Source organism: Zophobas morio, unplaced genomic scaffold, assembly GCF_036711695.1.
Source record: "Zophobas morio isolate AGI-343-1 ecotype UQ-CSIRO unplaced genomic scaffold, CSIRO_AGI_Zmor_V1 ptg000017l, whole genome shotgun sequence".
NCBI lineage: Eukaryota > Metazoa > Arthropoda > Insecta > Coleoptera > Tenebrionidae > Zophobas > Zophobas morio.
Window position 1 is genome coordinate 5,923,829 of NW_026972122.1, and position 21,685 is coordinate 5,945,513.

Sequence of the window (21,685 nt, forward strand, 5' to 3'; positions counted from 1 at the left end):
CATCGTTCTAACCTGGTTATCGGCTCCCGCGCATACCTGGCAAACCTTTGTTGCCAACAGAGTTTCGGAAATTCAATCAAACACCCTCAACTGTACCTGGAACCACATTAACACAAATGATAATCCAGCGGACATTATCACCAGAGGCCGATCACCTGAACAGCTTAATAACTCGAGTCTCTGGTGGAATGGACCCAGTTTTTTAAATAAAGACGAATCTGTCTGGCCTATACCCAAACAACAATTTTCGAATGATGTTCCAGAAAAACGTGTAGTGAATTTAGTTACTACTGTTAAATCTAGAGTTATACTTAAGGAGTGCTCGTCACTCAACAAATTAGTAGCCGCAATTGGTTGGTGTTTGCGTTACATCCACAATTTGAAGAATACTAACGATAAACGTACTGAAAGTAATCTAAGTATTTCCGAATTAAGGCAAGCAAACAACTTCATTTTGAAGCAAGTTCAAAATGAAGGTTTTACGGAAGAATTCAAGCATTTACAAAAGGGAACGCCCTTGCCCCGTAGAAGTAAACTAATTTCATTAGATCCCTTTATCGATTCAAACGGGTTGTTGAGGGTGGGGGGCAGACTAAAAAATTCGGCATTAGATTATGCGGTAAAGCACCCAATTTTATTGCCAAGCAACCATTTTGTAACTGACCTTATCATTGCACATGAGCACAGATTACAATTACATAGTGGTCCACAATCCACTTTATATTCCTTAAGGCTAAGGTACTGGCCAATCAATGGTCGAAACAACACCCGTAAAATCATTAAAAAATGTTTAACTTGCTTCAAGGTTTCACCAAGGGTAGTAACTCCAAAAATGGGCGATTTGCCAACACAACGCCTTGAACCGCTTCGCCCCTTTCTGAGATCTGGTATAGACTATACTGGACCTGTTTTAATTAAAACAGGCCCTAAGAGAAGTACAAGAACATCAAAGGCTTATATTGCGCTTTTTATATGTTTCACCACGAAGGCTATTCATATCGAATTGGTCAGCGACCTATCATCCGAGGCTTTCTTAGCCGCTCTTAATCGCTTCATCTCAAGACGAGGCAATGTTTTAGACTTATTTTCCGATAATGGTACCAATTTTATCGGAGCAAACAGATATTTGAAGGAGCTAGGTCAGTTTTTAAAGTCAAATACCTTTTACGAAAACGTTGTAAAACAATTGCGGCTGAAAAATACCCAATGGCATTTTATTCCTCCCCGAAGCCCACATATGGGAGGCTTATGGGAGGCTGGTGTAAAAACACTCAAAGGTCATTTAAGGAGAGTTTGCGGCAATTCGTCTCTGACCTTTGAGGAACTCTACACATTGTTAACACGCATTGAAGCATGCGTCAATTCGCGTCCGCTAAGCCCTTTGTCCAACGACCCCAAAGATTTTATTCCCCTGACTCCCGGACATTTTTTGATCGGTGAACCACTCACGGCACCCATCGAACGAGACCTACAAGCCATAAAGATCCCGCGGCTAACCCGGTGGCAGCGATTAGAACAGTTGCGTCAACACTTTTGGTCACGTTGGTCGCGCGAATATTTAACCCATCTGCAGCAACGCTCCAAGTGGCTTCGTCCGACCCCTCCGGTGAAGGTTGGGTCCATGGCTCTCTTAGTTGAAGACAACTTACCTCCCTTATGTTGGAAGTTGGGTAGAGTCGTCGAGGTGCATCCAGGACGGGATGGGGTTGTGAGGGTGGTAAGCGTGAAAACTCGAACGGGAGTGATTAAACGCGCAGTGTCGAAATTTTGTGTTCTCCCAATGGCCAGTGACACGGACAACACTAATTGAACAAACTGAAATTTTAATCATGTTCTTGTTTAAACTTACAAATTTGTTTCTTCTCAGTATTAAGCAACTATCTGTATAATTTTCAGTTGCTATGACTTGATGACATGTACTTATGGGGTTAATCCCTATCTTAATCTCATTTACTTATAACTGTGTATATGTATATTGTTTTTTGAAGCCAGAAGCCTTCAACGGGGGCGGCATGTTCGGGCGTGAAATTGTAAGGCGCGCAAGCGCCAAATAAGAACGCTCTGAGCAGGAAAAAACTCACCCCGTATTTGTAACAGTCCACAATAAACTTCTCGAAAAGCACACGCAGACTTTTTGTACGTCAAAAAATTGCTGGCTCCACGAGCCACACCAAAGGTCCTTCGACAATTAACGGTCACCACGACCACACAGACAAATTGAAAAATCGGATAAATGAGAAATCGAAAAATTGTACAACTGTATAATCGAAAAATTGAAAAAAAAACAAATCCTATAAAATCGAATTCGAATTTCCAGTTTCCAATTTTTTTTTTCAAGTTAAATTTTTTTTTTTCACTATTTGTCATTTTTCGATTTTTTAACTGAACGAACAAATTTATTCTGACCGAAATTTTGAAAAATTGAAAATTAGAAACAAAATTTTCAGATGTTTTAAAGTTAGGGTAAACATGGCAAATTGCTGATCAAAATTACTTTTTACTTCCTTCCAAAAACTCGGTGACAAAAAATCAAAACTCGAAAATTTAAAAAAATAAAGATTTAAAAAAAAATCAAATAATTGAGAAATCGGAAAAATGCCAGAATTGTAGAATTAAAAAATCGAAAGTTTTTTTCAGTTAGTCTTATTTTGGCAAATACTAGCCTGGTCCACACGCCTTTTATTTTCTTAGAGGCCAGGTTATTTGGCAAGTACTAGCAAATTTCGACCCATTTTCGACGAAGTCAGTTCCGGCTTAATTTCTTCGACAACTTTAACCTTTTTTCCAGAATTAGATAATTAATTCAGTGCATTGAAATATCATAATTTTTAAAAATTTCAAAAAATTACCTATAGAAAGAAGATCTTGCCTCATTTTTGTAAATAGGTGCATGTTTTCAAGTTCAGCTCGGATTGCAGAGTTTTTGTTCGGATTAAAGAGATATCGACTTCAACTAGACTCAACAGACGGATTACTGGATGTTCGAATAATCGTGGGTTCGGATTATAGAGGTTATACTGTATCTAGATACTGCCCAACACTGACAGTATAGAATTTGTACATTGTACTAGGACTACCGCTTAAATAAATAAATTCCACCAAATCAAAACTTTAATGTTGTACATTACAAAATTACACTCCTGTAATATTTTTAATCCAGGCTCTGTAAGCTGCAGTTCTTACATAACCAGAAGGATCCGTACTTTCGCATCCGTTCCCACTGATAAAACTCGCAACACCTGAGTGCATCATGTAACCAGGACCAACACTCTGAAACAACCCACTACCAGTGTCACCCTTGAAAAAAAAAATCAGAAAAAATAAACCACTTTAAATGTATCTGCTTACATAGCAAGACCCTTCGTTGTAATTTCCTTCAACACAAAGCGTGCTATCGGTAATTTGATTACCATAGGTTAACCGACATTCCTCATTGGACAAGGCCGCCACTGTAACCCACTTCAAGTCGTTACTAAACTCAGGATCGTCATCGCTGGTTTGTCCCCAACCAATTACTACGGCCGTAGTGCTTGGTACCACGTAGTGATCACCGAGGAAATGGACTTTGTTTAAGTAACCTACCAAAAAAAAAGGATTATCTTGGTTCCAATTATTATCATGGATTATCCTTACTAGTATATTCAACAGGCAGACGGAGTTTAATTAACCCGATATCGTTTTCCAAAGTACTCGGATTGTAGTCAGGATGCAAGAAATATTCAGAGGAAGCGACTGTGACTCTGTTGGGATCGTCTGTATTTAGATTGTTACTTCCAAGCTGGATTGTAAAAAGTGTGGCTCTGTGAAACATAAATTAAAAAAGAAACGCTTTGGTTCGATTTAAGTACCCATCGACACACTGTCCGGCTGTTAAAACCCATTCATTGTTAATAAGGGTACCACCACAAAAAATTCTGCTGTTGCTAGTTTGGACAGTGATTGCTGCTGCGTGAGGAAATTGTCCTGCATATGCATTATTCCCTCCTATAATGCGACTACCTACGAAAATACCTTAGTTACTTAAAAATTCAAATTGGCTATCCAAAGTTCTACCAGTTCTTGCATCAGCCTAAAAATAATAATAATTACACTAGGTGTTTCAAATTATGTAAGTTTTAGATACCTGTGTAAGTAGATAAGTCACAAAGAAAAAAGCACTACACAAAAACACCATCTTGTTCTGTGTGTAATTTATACTTAAAGAAGCTTTGCTTACACTAATGTAACTAATATATGTTACATACAGTTTTATCAATCATCTTGAACTCCGGACATTTAGATTTAGTTTTAATAACAACCAATGATTATAAGATCAAAGGATTAGGGTAATTCCAGGAAGACGTGTTAAATAACATAATCTGTCTTTATTGCATCCGTTGATAAGTATTTAACAAAACAATACAATAAATGTAGTTTTTTTGCTACTGCTCTTCACCAGATTTACTAGAAAGCTAGTCCTGTTACATTCTTGATCCATCCAACATAAGGATAAACTCTTGTATATCCAGATGGGTCGGTACTTTCACACCCATTTCCACTTACAAAACTAGCTACACCTACCAACTGAGCATTACCCATCGAGACTACATTTATCAAAGGTCCACCGGTATCACCCTAACAGAAAATATATAGTTACATTAACTTTAAATTTAAAGTTGTCAGCACTTACATTGCAAGAACCCTCGTTGTAATTTCCGTCAACACAAACCATGGTGTCATAAATTTGATTACCATACGTCAAACGACATTCTTCATTAGACAAAGTAGTAACTCGCACAAACTGCAAGTTTTCTGACAGTGCAGAGTCCGCTTAAAAACAAACAATAGATTTTTTTGTGCAAACATTGTAGAAACGTACCATCGCTAGTTTGGCCCCAACCAGTAACTATAACTGCGCTTGAAGTGTTTAGAGGTTCTTGGGCCAAAGAGTGTATTGCCAGAAGATAATCTAAAACAAAATTATAAATATCATTACAATCAAAATATTTCCTTGGGTGTGTATTACTTGAAAATTCGACAGGTAGGCGCAACTCGATTAGAGCAATATCATTTTCCAAGGTATCTGGGTTAAAGTCCGGATGAATGAAATATTCGGAAGATGCTACAGTAACACGGTTACTATCATCTTTGGTTAGAGTGTGTGATCCCAACTGGATTGAGAAAAGGACAGCACTAAAAATGAAACCTTCAGTATACAAAGGCGGTGGAAAGTAAGTTTAGATGTTACTCTTGGGCGCACTGGGCCGCGGTTACGACCCATTGGTTGCTGATAAGAGTACCTCCACAGAAGTATCTTCCTTGGCTTGTTGAGATGTGGATTGCTGCTACAAAGGGAAACTGGCCAGTTACCACAGTGCTGCCTCCAATGACACGGGCACCTAAACAAAATGTATTTAGAATGAGTATCTTAATTTATGCGAATTTTACAATACCTCGTTGTGGAGAATATGCCCAAGTGAAGGCAAAAGCACAAGCACAGATGAAGAGCAGAGATTTCATAATTTTTGCTTTTGAGTAACCTAGTTTCTGCACGTTATTTTAAAGATCTTTTATTTATAGTTGAAGATTTAGTAAGTGTGTTTTATCTAATATCAGTTTAGAATAGTTTATTTCTTTATGTGTTTATAACATACCTAAAACGCAATACGTCAAATTTGCTTTTATTGGAGGCAATTTTTTGTAGGTTTGATCCATAGGTGTTATAACATAATTGATTGTCGAAAAATTTTAAAACAATAGGGAATAAATTATTTCAACGGACCTTGATCCTTATTGTTTAAGCATTGTGCCGCAATGCTCTTCCAGATTATTACTTGAGGCATTACAACACTGTTGATCCAGAAAATGATTGCAGTTAAATTTTAGTTTACGAATATTTCAAATTACACTGGGTTGTATCATTAATATAAATATTTTAAAATTTTGTCGAATGTAATTAATTCCCTCTCCACGTTTTTTCTGTACTGTAAGCACACAATTTTTATATACCTTAGTAATAAAATTTTACAACTTGGAGGTAAAGTGTTTAAGTCTCTTAATCTCTGAAACCATAAATTATAAACCCCTGGTCAAAGGTTACGGGTCTTCAAACGGTGAACAAGAGCGCATTTTATCGATTTAGTAATGAGTTTAACTGACGTATGGATTATGGATTGTACACAGTGACTGAATATTAACTTGTTGTTTGTGTTTTTAGAGATTCATCCAAATTTCCAAAGGTACGCGTCTTTTGAAACCGAATAACGAAAATTTTTACCAGGTTATTTGGGTGTTGCTATAAATAACACAAACAGGCCGTTTACATACGTGTTATTACAGATTTTTTTTTCATTATGTTGTATAATTTTATTGCATAATTTTTTGAAATAGTTGCACACATAAGGATAAAAAGAGGAGTGGATTAAAAAATTACCAATTTAGGAGCATTCATTGTATACATTCCAAATAAGAGTTGCTTAGCAAAATTTTGAGATAACGTCATCAAATTGTTGGTGGGGCTGATGAAACAAATGTTGCCTACGATATTACCATTCACGCGATATTGTTAAAACAAGACAGACAAATTGAACCTATATTTTCCGTATTTTAAGTGCCAATAAACGTGGAGAAAAAATGGTATTAGTCATTTGTTAGATGGACCTATTACAATAATTACACTCGAGAAACAAAAAATAGTAGCTGTTTATGTATATACAGGGTGAGTCACTAGGGGCCCGCTCCTCGATATCTCATTAATTATTAGAAATATAAAAAAGTCTACGATTAAATTTGTATAGTTCTTTGGAAACCAAAATGCCAAAATTATTTTCAACTCTACAGAGTGTTCTGTTTTTTAAGGCGTAATACACAACTTAATTTTTTTAATATTATAATTATCTATATTCTTTTATACATTCCGAATGACCTCTTTTTAGGCGTTATAAACATAGTTTGTTTTCAATACGACTTTGTCAAGTTATTCCAAGAAATTTTTTAACAATAAAAGAGTTTACAAAAAGTTGCAATATTGTCATTTTCAAAATTGGGTCATAAAAATGGAAAGATGAATAAAGATACGGGGTTTAATGGTGGTATAAACAAAGTTGGATTTTAATGTACACAGTGTTTGCAAAAAAAATAACAATTTTCAAATATCAATATTTCAGTCGTTTCAAATATGTCACCTTGTACTATATTACTGTATCTTATTCCGTTTTTTGTTGTTTTTTTATACTTATTGAGATTTTTTGCTTTTTTAAGGGACACACCGACACATATGGGAAAAAATAGAACAAAATATAAAACAAAATACAGGGTATTCTATTAGAAAAAGCTTAAATATCTACATTTGAAAATTGCAGTTTATTTTTATGTACACTCTGTATATTAAAATTGTATTTCATTGATAACCTAACAAGACACCTACAGTGACGGCTATAAAAAACTTGACCACTTTGACTTAACAACGTTTTAGTTGTTAATTTTTTTTTTAATATCATAATAGCAATTTGAATGTACGCTCCTGAGTTGAAAAAGGAGACAGTGACAAAATTATTTGATGAAATGAAATGTTAAGCGCGAGTCCAAAAAATTCGAAGCGGAAGGAAGCTGAGGAAGGGCAATACCGTGGTAGTAGACAAATACATGAATGTTAAATCCATGTTATTTTACTTTGAAGTATATAAATGGGCTTCTTTGAAATTATTAATTTTTGACTAGATGAAAAGCCAACTTTTAAAGAAGTCGTACAAAAATTTATATTGTCGGCGGCTTCTTTAGAAATCTTTGAGCTTTCAAGGAATTTAATACCTACTCTCTTAGTGTACTTACGTCTTATGACAAACTCCAAACAATTTGGTTTAAAAATAAAGTCTACTTAAAGACAAATACGAAAATGTTAGAAAATACCCCTTACCAAAAATTCACAATATGCAAATTCAGTCCTCCTGTTTAAACAAATTGCAAGAGGGTTAAATTGTCTACAAAATTTTAGATCTTTAAATATCAAGACCCGCAGGAATTTTGAATGTTGAAAAAACCTTAGAATTGACTTTTTATTTTTTGTAAGGAATTTAAACCTATTAAAATATAGACGCTGCTTTATGTTGGTGACCTCCCACAAGTCTTGAGTTTGTGAAGTAGAAACGAGAAAAGTCTCTTATCACCATGACTGTGTTCCATATTATATTGTATCATACCAATTAATAGATTAAATTACCTTATAACTAAGTACTGTGTGAAACAAAATTATTATACCATGAAAAATTGAGACAAGATTTAAGTACCTTGGAAGAACTTGTGGTTTTATCAGAAGTGAAGGCAACTTGTCTGCCTAAAAGACCCCCTTCTGTATTTTTAGTACATTTCTAATACAATAATACATGATTCACATCAGATTACGTAGCAAAATTTTCAAATACGGTATTAGTTAATTTTTGTATTTATGGCAGTTGTGGCTCCTTTATATTTCCTGCTCGTGTAGTGAAACAAATTAACATTTTTAGCGAAAACCAATTAGTTATTTCGATAATTCCACATACCTGAATTTATAGTTAGAAGGTTTAAGCTTATCTTAATCTAACAAAATGACGAGACAAAAAAGAAGATGCCTCGACAAAACATTTATATTACAACTGATGATAGTCCGTCTGATTGTCACACAGAACTCCTCTGTAGAAGAGAGGAGTTTTATATGACAATCAGTGGATAATCACAGCTGGGCAATGTGTATCTAAATACGTAATTTATTAATAAATTTTTGTTTAGACAGAAATCTTAACTTTTAGTGCAATTCTGTTTACAATTCGGTTGGGATCTAATTAAGTATTTAACGGCCAATGATACAAATCGTCAGAAACCCTTGAAAGTAAGTGGGTAAGCGAAGAAATTGCTGCTTTGGTGGGAATTGAATCCCACGCCCCCCCGCTTGTCGGGCAGGTATCCTGACCACTAGACCACGAAGCGGCTTATCTTTTTTCGCTTACTACACTTACTTGACAAAAATGCGCAGTATTTACCACGTTCCCGATATATGTATACCTTACGGACAGAAAAAGTACGTCGTGGCTTTTTTTGTTTAACGTTAGACCAATTTTGAAATTCCGTAACACATGATTCGTAGTGTTCGCATCTGTTACTACGTAACTTGACTTGCTTTTATACATAACCCTTTTAGTAACTTACACTACAATTTATTTAAAATTTCTATGTACTAGGCAACTTGCTATATTTTTACCAAATACCCAAACTTATAGGGTTTTAACTTATCTTAATCCAAAAAATGACAAGCCAAACGATACAACGCTTAGACAAAAAAAATTAGTCCAACGACAAACATAAACAATGTCCAAATTTTCTATATTGTGTTTAATTATTGCATTGTTTTACAGTAAAGCTGTAACTTCCGGTATTTTACGGTACCCAGATTAATGTGACATTAATTTATTTATTTTAGAAAAACGGATCGTTGGAGGACAAGCTGCTAGAGCTGGACAATTTCCTTTTGCTGCTGGTATTCACGTTACAACTGATGATGGTCGGTTCTTTTGTGGAGGAGTTTTATATAACAATCAGTGGATAATTACAGCTGGTCAATGTGTATACAAGTGCGTAATTTAAGTATAAATTTCTGTTTGAACACCAACGTTACTTTTAGTGCAGTCCTGTTTTCAATTCAGTTGGGATCTAATTATTTGACAGCCGATGATCCAAACCGTCTAGTTCTTGCCACATCTTCGTACCTACTCCATACGGACTTCAACCCAGAAACTCTTGAAAATGATGTTGGTCTTATTCGTTTTCGAATACCAATTGAATTTACTGGTAGGACATATTCAATGAAAATTAGACCACAAATTTCGTTTATATTTTAGACTACATTCAACCAATTTTTTATCTACCTGCCAATGATATGAAGCCTGACTATGGGTTACTGGCTACAGGATGGGGACAAATTAGTGACGGTATAAGAAAATGGTAACAAAGATTTTGTGCTGTATATATTCTTTTAATTTCATGTTAGATGATGCTGAACTAACCGATGAATTAAAGTGGGTCACTATAACTAGTTTAACCAATGATGAATGCAAAATAACATACGGAGATCAAATTAAAGATTATATGCTTTGTGCTGCTGGAAATTACAACGAAGGACTCTGTATTGTATGAAAACATCATATCCATATATGTGTGTTGATTTATTTTACGCAGTTCTAATTTTAGGGAGATATAGGTAGTCCTTTGGTAGAACTGATAAAATATGGTAATGGCTGTTTGGCTGGAATAGCTAGTTTCTTTAGTGGCAATGGATGCGAAAGCACTGATCCTTCAGGGTTTACAAGAATTTATCCTTACGTTGCTTGGATCAGGAATGTAACAAGCGAGTGAACAGTTCAACGTACGTAGTTCATTATGAATGAACTACCTCCTCAAATCTTTGTACGTACATGTCTATTTTCAATAGTAAAATATCCTTAGTCCAAATTAACATCAGTGTAAAAATTAGAATGCAATTGCTAATAAAATGTTCACCCCAAACAACAAGTTGGAGCCATGTTCTTTTGTTAAAAACTTTTCTGGTTCTTCGTTTTCTCCTGTCCTTCGTCCAGTATTCGTTATTTTAATTGCTCTATTTCTAGTTTACCTAGTACGGGCCCGTATGAAAATTGAACTGATAAAGCCCGTATACAAACTCCTTCTTTTTAAGTCATCCACTCCCACAAATTGGCTCCTCAGCAAGTTGATTTACTATATCTACAGATAAATATTTTCTGTAATGAACATCTACACTTCAGGACCAATTTCATCCCTCCTGGTCCCTTTACTCTTTTGAAGATTTCCGACGAGTTTATATATCCCTTCCTCAGTAGGTCTTGAGATATTATGTCTACCTCTCAGTGTTCTGTGACTTGTTTTTTTGTGGTATCTTTTCGCTTCTTCTAAGAGTATACTGTGGTGACCGAATTTAAATCAAAGTTGTCGCGCTGAAATTTATTAACAGCGGCGCGAAATCACATTTGAATAATTTGAATATAAAAGAAAAAAAATTCAATCACAAAAAAGGAAATCGTTAAACATAGGCAACCTGGTGCACGGAAATGCTTGCTTGGTAATCGGACGACTTAGCGCTAGGGGTTTCTAGTTACAGGGTTGGTTGTTTGGTAGAGACAGAAACTGCATGGCGTAGATTCATTCTGAATGTGCTTGTGTGAGTGTAACCACGTGGTAAGCGCTATCGTAACTGACGTCATTCTGTTGTCTCCAACCCGCGCGGTTAATTCTTGCGGCCTTTTAATCGGAGAAATGCGGACTTCCGGTCAACGCGAAACACGTGCTGTAAATTTGTTTCATTGTCTGTAAATTCACCAATTAAGTTAGATTTTCTTAATCGCCAGCTAGTGCAAACACGATTTAACAATCAGGATTATTTAAATAAACCACTTGCTAGAAGATTTCATGAAATTCACTTAGTCAAGAAAACACCTTATTGTTTAAGTAAGTTTCTGGATGCATATACGTAAGTGTTACATTATAACACTTCTAAATTCTTCACACAAGATTGCTGATAGTTCATTTACGGCAGTTAAACAAGTTCATTATACTGCGAACTGGCGGGAAGTTTGGGTTATTACAATACCATTAGTGAGATTGGTAACAATGACCGATGGGTTCTACTTTAATAACTGAATGTGTGTTGTTAAATAATACCTCATACTTATAATTGGAATTAATCTGAAAATCTAAATCTTCGGAAATTTTGTAGAAAGGCAATACCTAAAAGAAATTCATAAACGTTCTTATGTTACAAATGAAGGTAATTGTATGTTCAGTTTTGAAAAGGATAGTGTTTTTCAGTAACAAATTTTGTAACATAATTTTTATGTAAATAGAGTGTCATTCTGTTACCACTGAAATTGACTATTATTATTTTTAAATGTAACTTACTTGAGTGTTGCTATGTAACTTGTTGTACATTTTCTGTTATTCTATTAAGAAACAACTACTTTACCAAAAATCAATTACTTGTTTAGATAATTCCACATACCTGAACTTACGAGGTTTTAACTTATCTTAATCCAAAAAATGACAAGTCAAATAATACGGCGCTTAGACAAAAAAAAAATAGTCCAATAGAAACATAAACAACAATGTTCAAATTCTCAGCATTTACACTCTACCTGCAAACAAAATAAAAGCTGACTATGGGTTATTGGCTACAGGATGGGGACAAATTAGTGACGGTATAAGAAAATGGTAACAAAAATTTTATTCTGTATTAATTTTATGTTAGATGCTGCTGAACTGACCGACGACTTAAACTGGGTTACTATTACTAGCATAACCAACGATGAGTGTAAAATAACATACGGAGATCAAATTAAGGATTCTATGCTTTGTGCTGCTGGGAATTATATGGAAGGAACCTGTATTGTATGAAAACCTCATATACCACTTGTGTTTCTTCATTTATTTTACAATGTTGTATTTCTAGGGAGACATAGGTAGTCCTTTGGTAGAGCTGATAAGAGCGGGTAATGGCTGCTTAGCTGGAATAGCCAGTTTTATTAGCAGCCATGGATGCGAAAGCACTGATCCTTCAGGATTCACCAGAATTTATCCCTACGTTGCCTGGGTCAGAAATGTAACAAGCGAGTGAGCAATACAAAGTATACAATTCATTGTGATACTGTTCCCTACAATAATCTACTCCACTCTGAACTACCTCTACAGAATTTTGTACCTATATACCTATATGTTTTTAGTAGTATTAAAGATTTTTAGCCTAAAATATCAGCAGTGTAAAAATTAAATTTCAACTGGTATTAAAGGAACAGTATTCGTTTTATTAACTTCTGCTGGACAAGGCGTCACTAGGGTCACTCTCGTCTTTTACGGAACACTCACTGAAAATCTGTATATTATTATAGTCTGGATCTGAATAGGTGTTTCTACTCATTGATTGTTTCAGTTTAAAGTGCGCAACGTTTACTACAAAATGGGATCCATCAGTTACTACCTTCTATATCTATGTGGCTTTCTTGGACTCTTATTTTCAATTAAAACGTATTTTTGAAATGTCTGCTGAGTGCTGAATTAAGAAAATATAAGGATAGATAAACCAAACAGATAAGGTAATTCAGAGCTTTACAGACTAGTGCTAAAGAGGCCATGGATGAGTGAATTAATAAACGACATAATGCCTCTAAACGGTGAAATATACAAGGTGTTTCAAAATGTGCTTCATCTAGTCATCTATCGATTTTCCATGCAAATTAACAAATGCTTTTCGCGAAGAAAATGATTGCAAGGTAATTATAATTGTTGGTTGCATATCAATAAAATACTCTTGAAAAGTGATTAGATAACGATGTAGGTATCGAGGACAACTCGATCGCTGGGGGATAAAGCTTACCCAATTTCTGCTTAATTTTTCCGTTTGTTGTTTAAATTGCTTTCCTATAGTTGGCGAATTTTCGTTTGAGAATGTTGGCGATCTTATGTTCCGCATGTTACAAATAATTAAAAAAGAATTACACTTGCAAAGAAAAACAATTTATTTAGGCTGTGAAAAAGAGAGATAGTCGTTATTGTAAATTTCACAGCAAGTTTTCGAACTGACCACCGTTTTGCTACAATACATAAAACTACAGGACGTTTCATGTGGTGGTGACCGAATGCGAATCAAATTTTCGGGCTGAATTTAATTAACAGTGCCGCGAAATCACATTTGAATAATTTGAATTTGAGAAAAAAAAATTCAATAAAAAAATCGCCTTGTGCACGTTTAGTTCTTTTCCTGATATTTGGTTGCTCGCTAGGGAGAGGGAGTTTTAGTTAGAGAGTTGGTTGGTGGACAGAGATGGCGACATGGCGAAGAGTCAGTCTGGGTCTGTTTTTGTGAGTGTAACCACGTGGTAAGGTAGTTTGGTTAGTTTAGTTGGTTTGGTAGTTAATAAAAGGAGAAAGCCTTTGTTTAACGATAATTAATTGTAACCATGACGTCACAGCTTTCCCCAATACCCGCAGCTAATTCTTGCGGCTTTTAAATCGGAAATGTGCTAATTTTCAATCGACGCTACACGTGCTGTAAATTTTGTTTATTGTTTGTAAATTAACCGATCAGGTTCGGATTTTAATTGTTAATTGGTGCTAACACAATTTAATACTAGGAGTTTTCATGAAATTCACTGAGTCAGGACTCGTTTCATTTTGTTTGTCTAATTATAAATAAGTTTCTAGATGCTAATACGTAAGTGTTACATTATAACACTTTTTAATTCTTCATACAAGATTGCTAATAGTTCATTTACGACAGTTAAATTAACTCGCGAGGGCTTAAAATAATTTGGGCAGTTATCATCGTTATTATCATAGTTATCATCATTACACCACCCAGGCATATCTTCGCAACGCTAAAGATTGATTACATCACCGAGGCATCTCCTCGCAACGTTAAAGATTGATTACATCACCGAGGCATATCTTCGCAACGCTAAAGATTCATTACATTACCGAGGCATGTCCTCGCAACGCTAAAAATTGATTACATCATTGAGGTATCTCCTCGCAAGGTTAAAAAATACATCACCGAGGCATTTCCTTGCAACGTTAAAAATTACGTCACCGAGGCATTTCCTCACAACGCTAAAATTTACATCACCGAGACGCTTTTTCCTCGCAACGATGGATATTTTTGTGTTTATTTATTATGTGTTTTGTTGGGGTCACCAGTTTACGACAAACTCTCAAAGTTAATTATTTTAAGTAACCAATCACTTGGATCAAGACATAATTGAACATGATGTAAACTCTTTGTTTGAATCGTTGATAAAGTGTGGCAAATATTAATCTCATGTAAATTTGTTAGCTTTGCAATTTTCCACCTCATACAATATTTCTTTAATTCACAATTTTAACCTCAGTAATTTTCTTTGTTGTATAATTTTAATTGAACGTAAATTTCATGCTCTGCAGTTTTGACCTCGCATAATATTTTTATTTGCACAAGTTTATTTCACACCAGATCTTTTATTTTTATAAATCTTTGCTAAGTTTTGTATTGTAAATATTTTGTTGATGAATGTTTCCACTATATAAGTTATCTGATGTTCAATTTTAAACTCAAATAAGAATTATTGTTTAAAATTTCACAAGAGGGTATGGCGAATTTAAATGTATGTTATTGCCCTTTTGAAACTTTAACACTTGTTCAGTCGTCGTTAATATCAGAGTCATAGAAATTGAACATTTAAAATAGAATTGAAGTTAAATAACAGAAAACGTGGCAGAAGTGGAGTGCGCGGTTCCTAGTCGGGCTGGCATTGTGAGTTGACATTCCCGAATTGAATATTGCCCATCTCCATTTATTAAGCATCCACTTCGAAAATAAGCATCAATGTATATGTGTCGGACTACGTTATTCTATGCAATTTTGTAGTGACGTCCTCACATTATTAGTGGTATTGATATTCCTAATATAAATACAAAATTTCACAATAATCGACCCAGTACTTTCGGACTTTCTGTCTAATAAAAATCGGGACGGCAAACAAACGGACAGACCGACGAAAGGACAAACGGACTGACGGATAGACAGACGGACAGACAGATGGCAGACAGACTGACGGAGAGACAGACGGACAGATATACAGACGGAAACGGGATACCCATTTCTTCGTACTCTAGAGATCACGAAAGGTCGAGAAACCGTAAAAGTAGAAAGTCGACCGACAGACTCGATTACAATACTTCCTTCGCTTACGCTCGGGCAGTAAAAATCTGTAAAATTCACATTGTTTTCATCGTAGCGCAGAAGGTGCTTTATTAAACTAGAAATTCCAGAAAAAAGTAGACAATATGAACAATTAATCAATAATAATAATTAATAGAATAAGATATATTTATTTAAACATTACTAAGTGACACATCATTACTAGTAAGTGTTAACAGCATATTAAAAATTGATCGAATGTTGGGATTAACTCTTTAAATGATACTCAATTAGAGGCTTTCGGCTTTTTACAGCTACTTAGTACTTGAGCTATTATTATTGCATTAAAATTGTTATCACTGCACTTTGCATCATATAAATTTCCTGTCTGCTTCACTCACCTTCACCCCACTGGAAAAACCCTCGTTATCAAAGTACGTATGAATAAAAGGATTAACATATTTCCTGAATATGTTTATATTGATACTTGAGATCAACTGAATTGTAAAAATTGTATTTATTGCATAAAGTAAGCGACGAGTAGGGCACAACTTATTGAAGTATTTAATGATTGATTCTATTGAAAACTTATATGAAAAAAAATCATCAACGTCATCAATGTTATCATATCCCCCTTATTGCCACTAAAGGTATCTTATGTTTTTAAATTCAATAACGCATTAAGAAACAACTATTTTTACCAAAAAGGAATTACTTGTTTAGATAATTTCAAATACCTAAACTTATAAATAAGGTTTTAAGTTATCTTAATCCAAAACATGACAAGTTAAACGATACGAAGCCTAGACAAACAAACATAGCCCAACATCAAACAAAAACAATGTTCAAATTTCCTTTATTTTGTTTGTTTATTGCAACATATTACAGTCAAGTTGTAACTTCCGGTATTTTTACGCTAATCCGATTAATGTGAAACTAATTTTTATTCATTTTAGAGAAACGGATCGTTGGAGGACAAGCTGCCAGAGCCGGACAATTTCCTTTTACTGCTGGCATTTACGTTACAACTGATGACAGCCGATACTTCTGTGGAGGAGTTCTATATAACAACCAATGGATAATCACAGCTGGTCAATGTGTATATAAGTGCGTAATTTAAGTACAGATTTCTGTTTGAACACCGACTTTACTTTTAGTGCAAATCTGTTTACTATTCAATTGGGTTCTAATTATTTATCAGCTGAAGATCCGAATCGTTTAGAGCTTGCCACTTCGTCGTACGTACTCCATCCAGACTTTAACCCAAACACTCTTGAAAATGATATTGGTCTTATTCAGCTTCGAATACCAATTGAATTCACGGGTAGGAAATAGATAGTGTTATAAATTAAACCACAAGCTTGATTTGTATTTTAGATTACATTCAACCAATTTATACTTTACCTGCCAATGATATGAAACCTGACTTTGTATTGCTGGCTATGGGATGGGGACAAACTACTGACGGTACAAGAATATACTCGTACATAGCAAAAAAAATGTATTTATATATTTTTTTTATTTTACGTTAGATGATCCCGAACTAGCCGAAGAATTAAACTGGGTCGCTATTACTGTTTTAACAAACGATGAGTGTAAAATAACATATGGAAATCAAATTAAAGACTATATGCTTTGTGCTGCTGGAAATTATAACCAAGGAAGTTGTATTGTATGAAAACGCTGAAACACTACCCATATTTAGCGACCTGTTTATTTTACTCTGTTGTTTTATTTCCAGGGAGACACAGGTAGTCCTTTAGTGGAATTGATGAAGATGGGCAATGGTTGTTTAAGCGGAATTGCTAGTTTTATTAGTAGTAATGGATGCGAAAGTACAGATCCTTCGGGATACACCAGAATTTTCCCGTATGTTTCCTGGATCCGAAATGTAACAAGTGCCTAAACAGCTAAGCCAAACTTGTAGGTATTGCCAGTTATAAACCTCCACAAAATTTTGCATCTGTCTCTTTTTAGTAACCTCAAAATGTATTTAGGTTAAAGTGATATTTATCAGTGTAAAAATTAAACTGATAATAAAAGTATGCAAATAAAAAAAAAGTTAATCAATTATTTTGTGAGAAAATTTTTGGCATTGGTTTCACTGCAGTTTTTTTCCTTACTATTAATAAGTTTTTGAATCGCCGCCCCCGAGCGAGAAACCGTACCACCGTCATCGTTTATTTTTGTCGTCACCGTCACAAGTCGAAACCGTCGTCCACGCGTCGTGTATCGCCGTCGCGGCCCCCAAGTCCAAGAGAAGCGACCGTGCCGGAGATTTAATTCTTTTTGTTTATTTTTGTTTGTAAAACCGATCTGTATTTATTTAAGTTAATTCGCTTTAAGATTTATTATTTTAGACCTATAGCCGATGGCATGAAATAAAGCTGACTTATTGTTTAAAATATTGCTGGCCGTTTTATTTTATTATCTTGTTTTCGCGGGCGCTCACCACCTGAGATCCGTGTCTCCGTCTTAAGAGCAACCCCGGCGTTCCCTCCCCCGGAGAGGGAGCTGGCGCCCGAGCAACCGCCGCTCGTGACCGAAGGCACCACCGCATTAGCCTAGGTTGGCCAGACGTGTTTCTTATATAAGCGCCACTAGTCGGCCCAAAGCTTGGCACCCAAATACGCCGCCACCACACGTTATCGGCGAGATTCCGGACCGTCCGTCCCACCGGAATTTCGTCGCAGTAGCAATAGAAGAAAAATTGGGCCAAATTTTTTTCCACAGAACTTTCCTCGCCCCTGAAGTACAGTTTAACAAATCCCACTTCTTTGAAAAATTACAAAATTTAGGAAATTTTGTTTTGTGATAATCTCTAAACAGTTATTTTAGAGAGATATAAACAAGTGGCCTAAATAATAGCCCCGCAGCCCTTGGGGGAGCACTGATTAATTAATTAAGCTGCAATGGAGCAAAACTATTCGAGTATTTTTGAGTAAGGAGATGTTATCGTAATAAAAATTATTTTATTATTATAAAATATAGGCGGATGCGACATTACTGCAATTTTCAAGAAAATGGGCTAAACCGTTCATGATTTGATAAAAAAAGTCAACGAGGATGAGATTCGAACTCAATCGTGCAGAGATAGTACGAGAAAGTAGAAGATTTAAGTACAACAACTTTAAAGTACTGGTAATTAAAAGTAAGAAACAAAATCAGTGGAGAAAATAGATAAGCTTTTGGTTCTCTGGAATATTGTGTATCAATTTTACACCTCGAGCCGAAGACAACTTCAAGTTTTCAACACAATACATTTTTATCTTAATTCATCTACAGTGTTTCTAAATTCAGTAAATCCAGGCTTAATTGTAACCTCAACAAACTTTGTGTAATTATAAAATATGTTAAAGTCAAAATTCTTGACGCAACTCTTAGCGCTTTAGGACCCCTTATCAAGTGATAAAAAAGATTAAATTCTCCGAAATATGCCTATAACGCTGACACATCAAAATTCAACTATAAACTAGTCTAAACAAAAGTAAAACACAATTAAGCAAGATGAAATTATCTTTCGCATACTTCTTGGTACTTGGTCTTTTGACAACAGTAACTTTTTTATACATAATCGTAAAAATCTCTAACTGATTTTTTCTTTAAGAATTCCGCCAGCAGACAGTCGCGTATTATCGGAGGTCGGGAAGCTAACGCTGGACAATTTCCTTACATTGCTGCTATTCATGTCACCACAGACACCAGCAAGTTCTTCTGTGGTGGTGCCCTACATGGAAACGAGTGGATAATTACAGCCGCTCAGTGTGTGGATCAGTGAGTGCTTAATTGACTTTATTAAATATATTTACAAAATCTTCGCTTTTAGAGCAATTTCGTTTACTATCCAACTGGCTTCAATTAATTTGAATGGAGACGACGAAAACAAATTGATATTGTCATCATCGACGTACGTTATTCATCCTGATTACAACCCTAATACACTGGATAGTGACATTGGACTTATTAAACTCAGATTACCCATTGAATTTACGGGTAAAAAAATTTCTAGATCTGATAGACGCTAAACCTTTATTTTTGAAGATTATATCATACCTATCTACAATGTGCCTGTGGCTAACACACCACCAAATTGGACCGTTCTATCAATTGGATGGGGACAAATCGCTGATAGTAATACTAATAACTCACATTTAATTACGTTATTTAGATTTTTTGTGTTATGTTTTCAACAGATGATCCGGAATTGGTTGAAAATTTGCGCTGGGTTGGTTTAACTAGTATAACGAATGACGAGTGTAAAATAACGTATGGTAGCCAAATTAGTGACAATATGCTATGTGCTGCAGGCAATTATAACGAAGGCACTTGTGTGGTAAATGGTACATTATTGACAAGTTAAATTTGGTTGATTTTTTATTATTTAGGGAGACACTGGTAGTCCTCTGGTCTATTTATTAAAATTCGGTCATGCCCAGTTGGTAGGTGTGGCAAGTTTTGTCAGTGGCAATGGGTGCGAAACCGTCGACCCTTCTGGATATACCAGAGTTTTCCCATTTTCTGACTGGATTACCAACATTACAGGTGTACCGCCTAAATAAACTCTAGCTTTACAAAATACAGATTATTGCATTTTTATTTTTTTATTACAAAAATATTCCTATGCAGTTAAAGTAATTAATTATAATGATAACAAAGCTAATCCGGATATTGACTCATAACCATAATAAACATTAATACAGTAGGTACTATTTCCTTAAAAAGCAATAAACCACTTCAAGGTAATAGATAAAAGTTATTTTTGGTATAAAATAACAAGAAACGAGAATCGCACACACCTTCAAGATGTCTTATTTCTCAATAGTCTTTTTATTTCCCTTGCTCTTTGTACCGTCGTATTATGCAATCAGAACATCTCGTATAATCGGTGGTGAGATAGCAAACGCTGGTCAGTTTCCATTTATCGCAGCCATTTACAAAAATACCAACGACGGGACCTACTTTTGTGGTGGTTCTCTTATTAGCGACCAATGGATATTAACAGCTGGTCAGTGCGTGGAGAAGTAAGTTTAATTTTTTTGTTTGCATGTACATAACATTCTTAATTTCAGTGGCATCTTGTTCAGTATTCGTTTGGGCATAACTAATCTAAATTCAAATGATGAAAGTTCACTTAGGTTAGCTACAGACTACTACGTCCTGCACCCAGATTACAATCCTGACACTCTAGAAAACGACGTTGGTCTTATCAAACTCAGAATGCCTATTACTTATTCAGGTAGACTCTATGTTAATAATAGAATCTAGCACTGTTTTGTCTAATTTGTAGATTATGTGAAACCGGTCGACTATTTGCCAGTAGTGGATCTCCAGGCCCAAAGTGGTGCTGTGGCTCTAGGATGGGGTCAAAATAATGATGGTAATTCCAACCTCCTTTACTTGCTAATATTTATAACGCAGTATCTGTAACTACTTGCAGAAACAGCAGGTCTAGTCGACGATCTCCACTGGGTAGCTTTAGTTGTGCTATCTAACGCAGAATGTAAACTGGTATATGGAAATCAAATTACAGACAACATGGCATGTGGTGAAGGCAACTACAATCAAGGAACTTGTCAAGTAAGTTTTTTTTCTTTGGAGCTAAATTTACTCAAGTTTGTAATTTTAGGGAGATAGTGGAGGTCCTCTTGTGCAAGATTCAGGTCGTGGAATTAGAACACAAGTGGGGATTGCGTCCTTCATTAGCGGTAATGGATGTGAAAGTACCGACCCGTCTGGATTTACGAAAATATATCCCTATACGTCATGGATTTATAATATAACTGGAATGTAAAGATTTTCAAAATAAATGGTTTTAAATTTTATAATTTTTTTACACCAATAACCCAGAGTTCCAAGTAGTGTGCCACAAAGATCTGTTCTTGGTCCACTCTTATTCGTAGCATATGCAGCCGACTTGGGGCTTTCCTTGAAGTCTCTTAGTCTTACGGTACTAATTATAGGCATCAAAAAATGTATGCAACTGCATTAACTTCAAAC

At 35.3% G+C, this 21,685-nt stretch overlaps 6 protein-coding genes and 1 long non-coding RNA gene across 9 annotated transcripts; 5 read left to right on the top strand and 2 right to left on the bottom strand.

Annotated features, from left to right (window-relative positions):
- Positions 1 to 3,093: 3,093 nt before the first annotated feature.
- Positions 3,094 to 4,230, bottom strand: LOC135130354 (brachyurin-like). The gene is made up of 6 exons (XM_064057716.1): positions 4,124 to 4,230; positions 4,054 to 4,069; positions 3,849 to 3,999; positions 3,634 to 3,800; positions 3,349 to 3,578; positions 3,094 to 3,297 (listed from the first exon to the last, which is right to left on the bottom strand). Exons 1-6 carry the CDS (start codon positions 4,172 to 4,174, stop codon positions 3,133 to 3,135), a joined length of 780 nt encoding a protein of 259 aa, XP_063913786.1. The 5' UTR covers positions 4,175 to 4,230; the 3' UTR covers positions 3,094 to 3,132.
- A 114-nt stretch (positions 4,231 to 4,344) lies between these two features.
- On the bottom strand, positions 4,345 to 5,564 carry LOC135130353 (brachyurin-like). Of its 2 annotated transcripts, XM_064057715.1 has the most exons (6): positions 5,433 to 5,559; positions 5,228 to 5,378; positions 5,006 to 5,172; positions 4,859 to 4,948; positions 4,670 to 4,809; positions 4,345 to 4,614 (listed from the first exon to the last, which is right to left on the bottom strand). In XM_064057715.1, exons 1-6 carry the CDS (start codon positions 5,497 to 5,499, stop codon positions 4,444 to 4,446), a joined length of 786 nt encoding a protein of 261 aa, XP_063913785.1. In that variant the 5' UTR covers positions 5,500 to 5,559; the 3' UTR covers positions 4,345 to 4,443. The 2 variants fall into 2 exon arrangements, with proteins under 2 accessions (XP_063913785.1, XP_063913784.1); XM_064057714.1 differs by having other exon boundaries at positions 4,859 to 5,172; positions 5,433 to 5,564.
- A 3,713-nt stretch (positions 5,565 to 9,277) lies between these two features.
- Positions 9,278 to 10,521, top strand: LOC135130471 (brachyurin-like). Its single transcript, XM_064057861.1, has 6 exons — positions 9,278 to 9,385; positions 9,434 to 9,584; positions 9,635 to 9,801; positions 9,852 to 9,941; positions 10,001 to 10,140; positions 10,201 to 10,521. The coding sequence occupies exons 1-6, from the start codon at positions 9,322 to 9,324 to the stop codon at positions 10,363 to 10,365; spliced, it is 777 nt and encodes a 258-aa protein (XP_063913931.1). The 5' UTR covers positions 9,278 to 9,321; the 3' UTR covers positions 10,366 to 10,521.
- A 1,753-nt stretch (positions 10,522 to 12,274) lies between these two features.
- Positions 12,275 to 12,809, top strand: LOC135130058 (uncharacterized). Its single transcript, XR_010280665.1, has 2 exons — positions 12,275 to 12,408; positions 12,470 to 12,809. It is a non-coding gene; the product is annotated as an uncharacterized LOC135130058 (long non-coding RNA).
- A 3,668-nt stretch (positions 12,810 to 16,477) lies between these two features.
- Positions 16,478 to 18,096, top strand: LOC135130199 (brachyurin-like). 2 transcript variants are annotated; one of them, XM_064057553.1, is made up of 7 exons: positions 16,478 to 16,593; positions 16,645 to 16,795; positions 16,846 to 17,012; positions 17,066 to 17,155; positions 17,221 to 17,360; positions 17,430 to 17,611; positions 17,666 to 18,096. In XM_064057553.1, exons 1-6 carry the CDS (start codon positions 16,530 to 16,532, stop codon positions 17,592 to 17,594), a joined length of 777 nt encoding a protein of 258 aa, XP_063913623.1. In that variant the 5' UTR covers positions 16,478 to 16,529; the 3' UTR covers positions 17,595 to 17,611; positions 17,666 to 18,096. The 2 variants fall into 2 exon arrangements, with proteins under 2 accessions (XP_063913623.1, XP_063913624.1); XM_064057554.1 differs by having other exon boundaries at positions 17,822 to 18,096.
- Positions 18,097 to 19,155: 1,059 nt separating this feature from the next.
- LOC135130198 (brachyurin-like) lies at positions 19,156 to 20,268 on the top strand. Its single transcript, XM_064057552.1, has 6 exons — positions 19,156 to 19,243; positions 19,296 to 19,462; positions 19,515 to 19,681; positions 19,730 to 19,819; positions 19,882 to 20,021; positions 20,074 to 20,268. Exons 1-6 carry the CDS (start codon positions 19,196 to 19,198, stop codon positions 20,245 to 20,247), a joined length of 786 nt encoding a protein of 261 aa, XP_063913622.1. The 5' UTR covers positions 19,156 to 19,195; the 3' UTR covers positions 20,248 to 20,268.
- Positions 20,269 to 20,472: 204 nt separating this feature from the next.
- Positions 20,473 to 21,513, top strand: LOC135130135 (brachyurin-like). Its single transcript, XM_064057467.1, has 5 exons — positions 20,473 to 20,709; positions 20,758 to 20,924; positions 20,976 to 21,065; positions 21,126 to 21,265; positions 21,315 to 21,513. The coding sequence occupies exons 1-5, from the start codon at positions 20,492 to 20,494 to the stop codon at positions 21,477 to 21,479; spliced, it is 780 nt and encodes a 259-aa protein (XP_063913537.1). The 5' UTR covers positions 20,473 to 20,491; the 3' UTR covers positions 21,480 to 21,513.
- Positions 21,514 to 21,685: the final 172 nt, after the last annotated feature.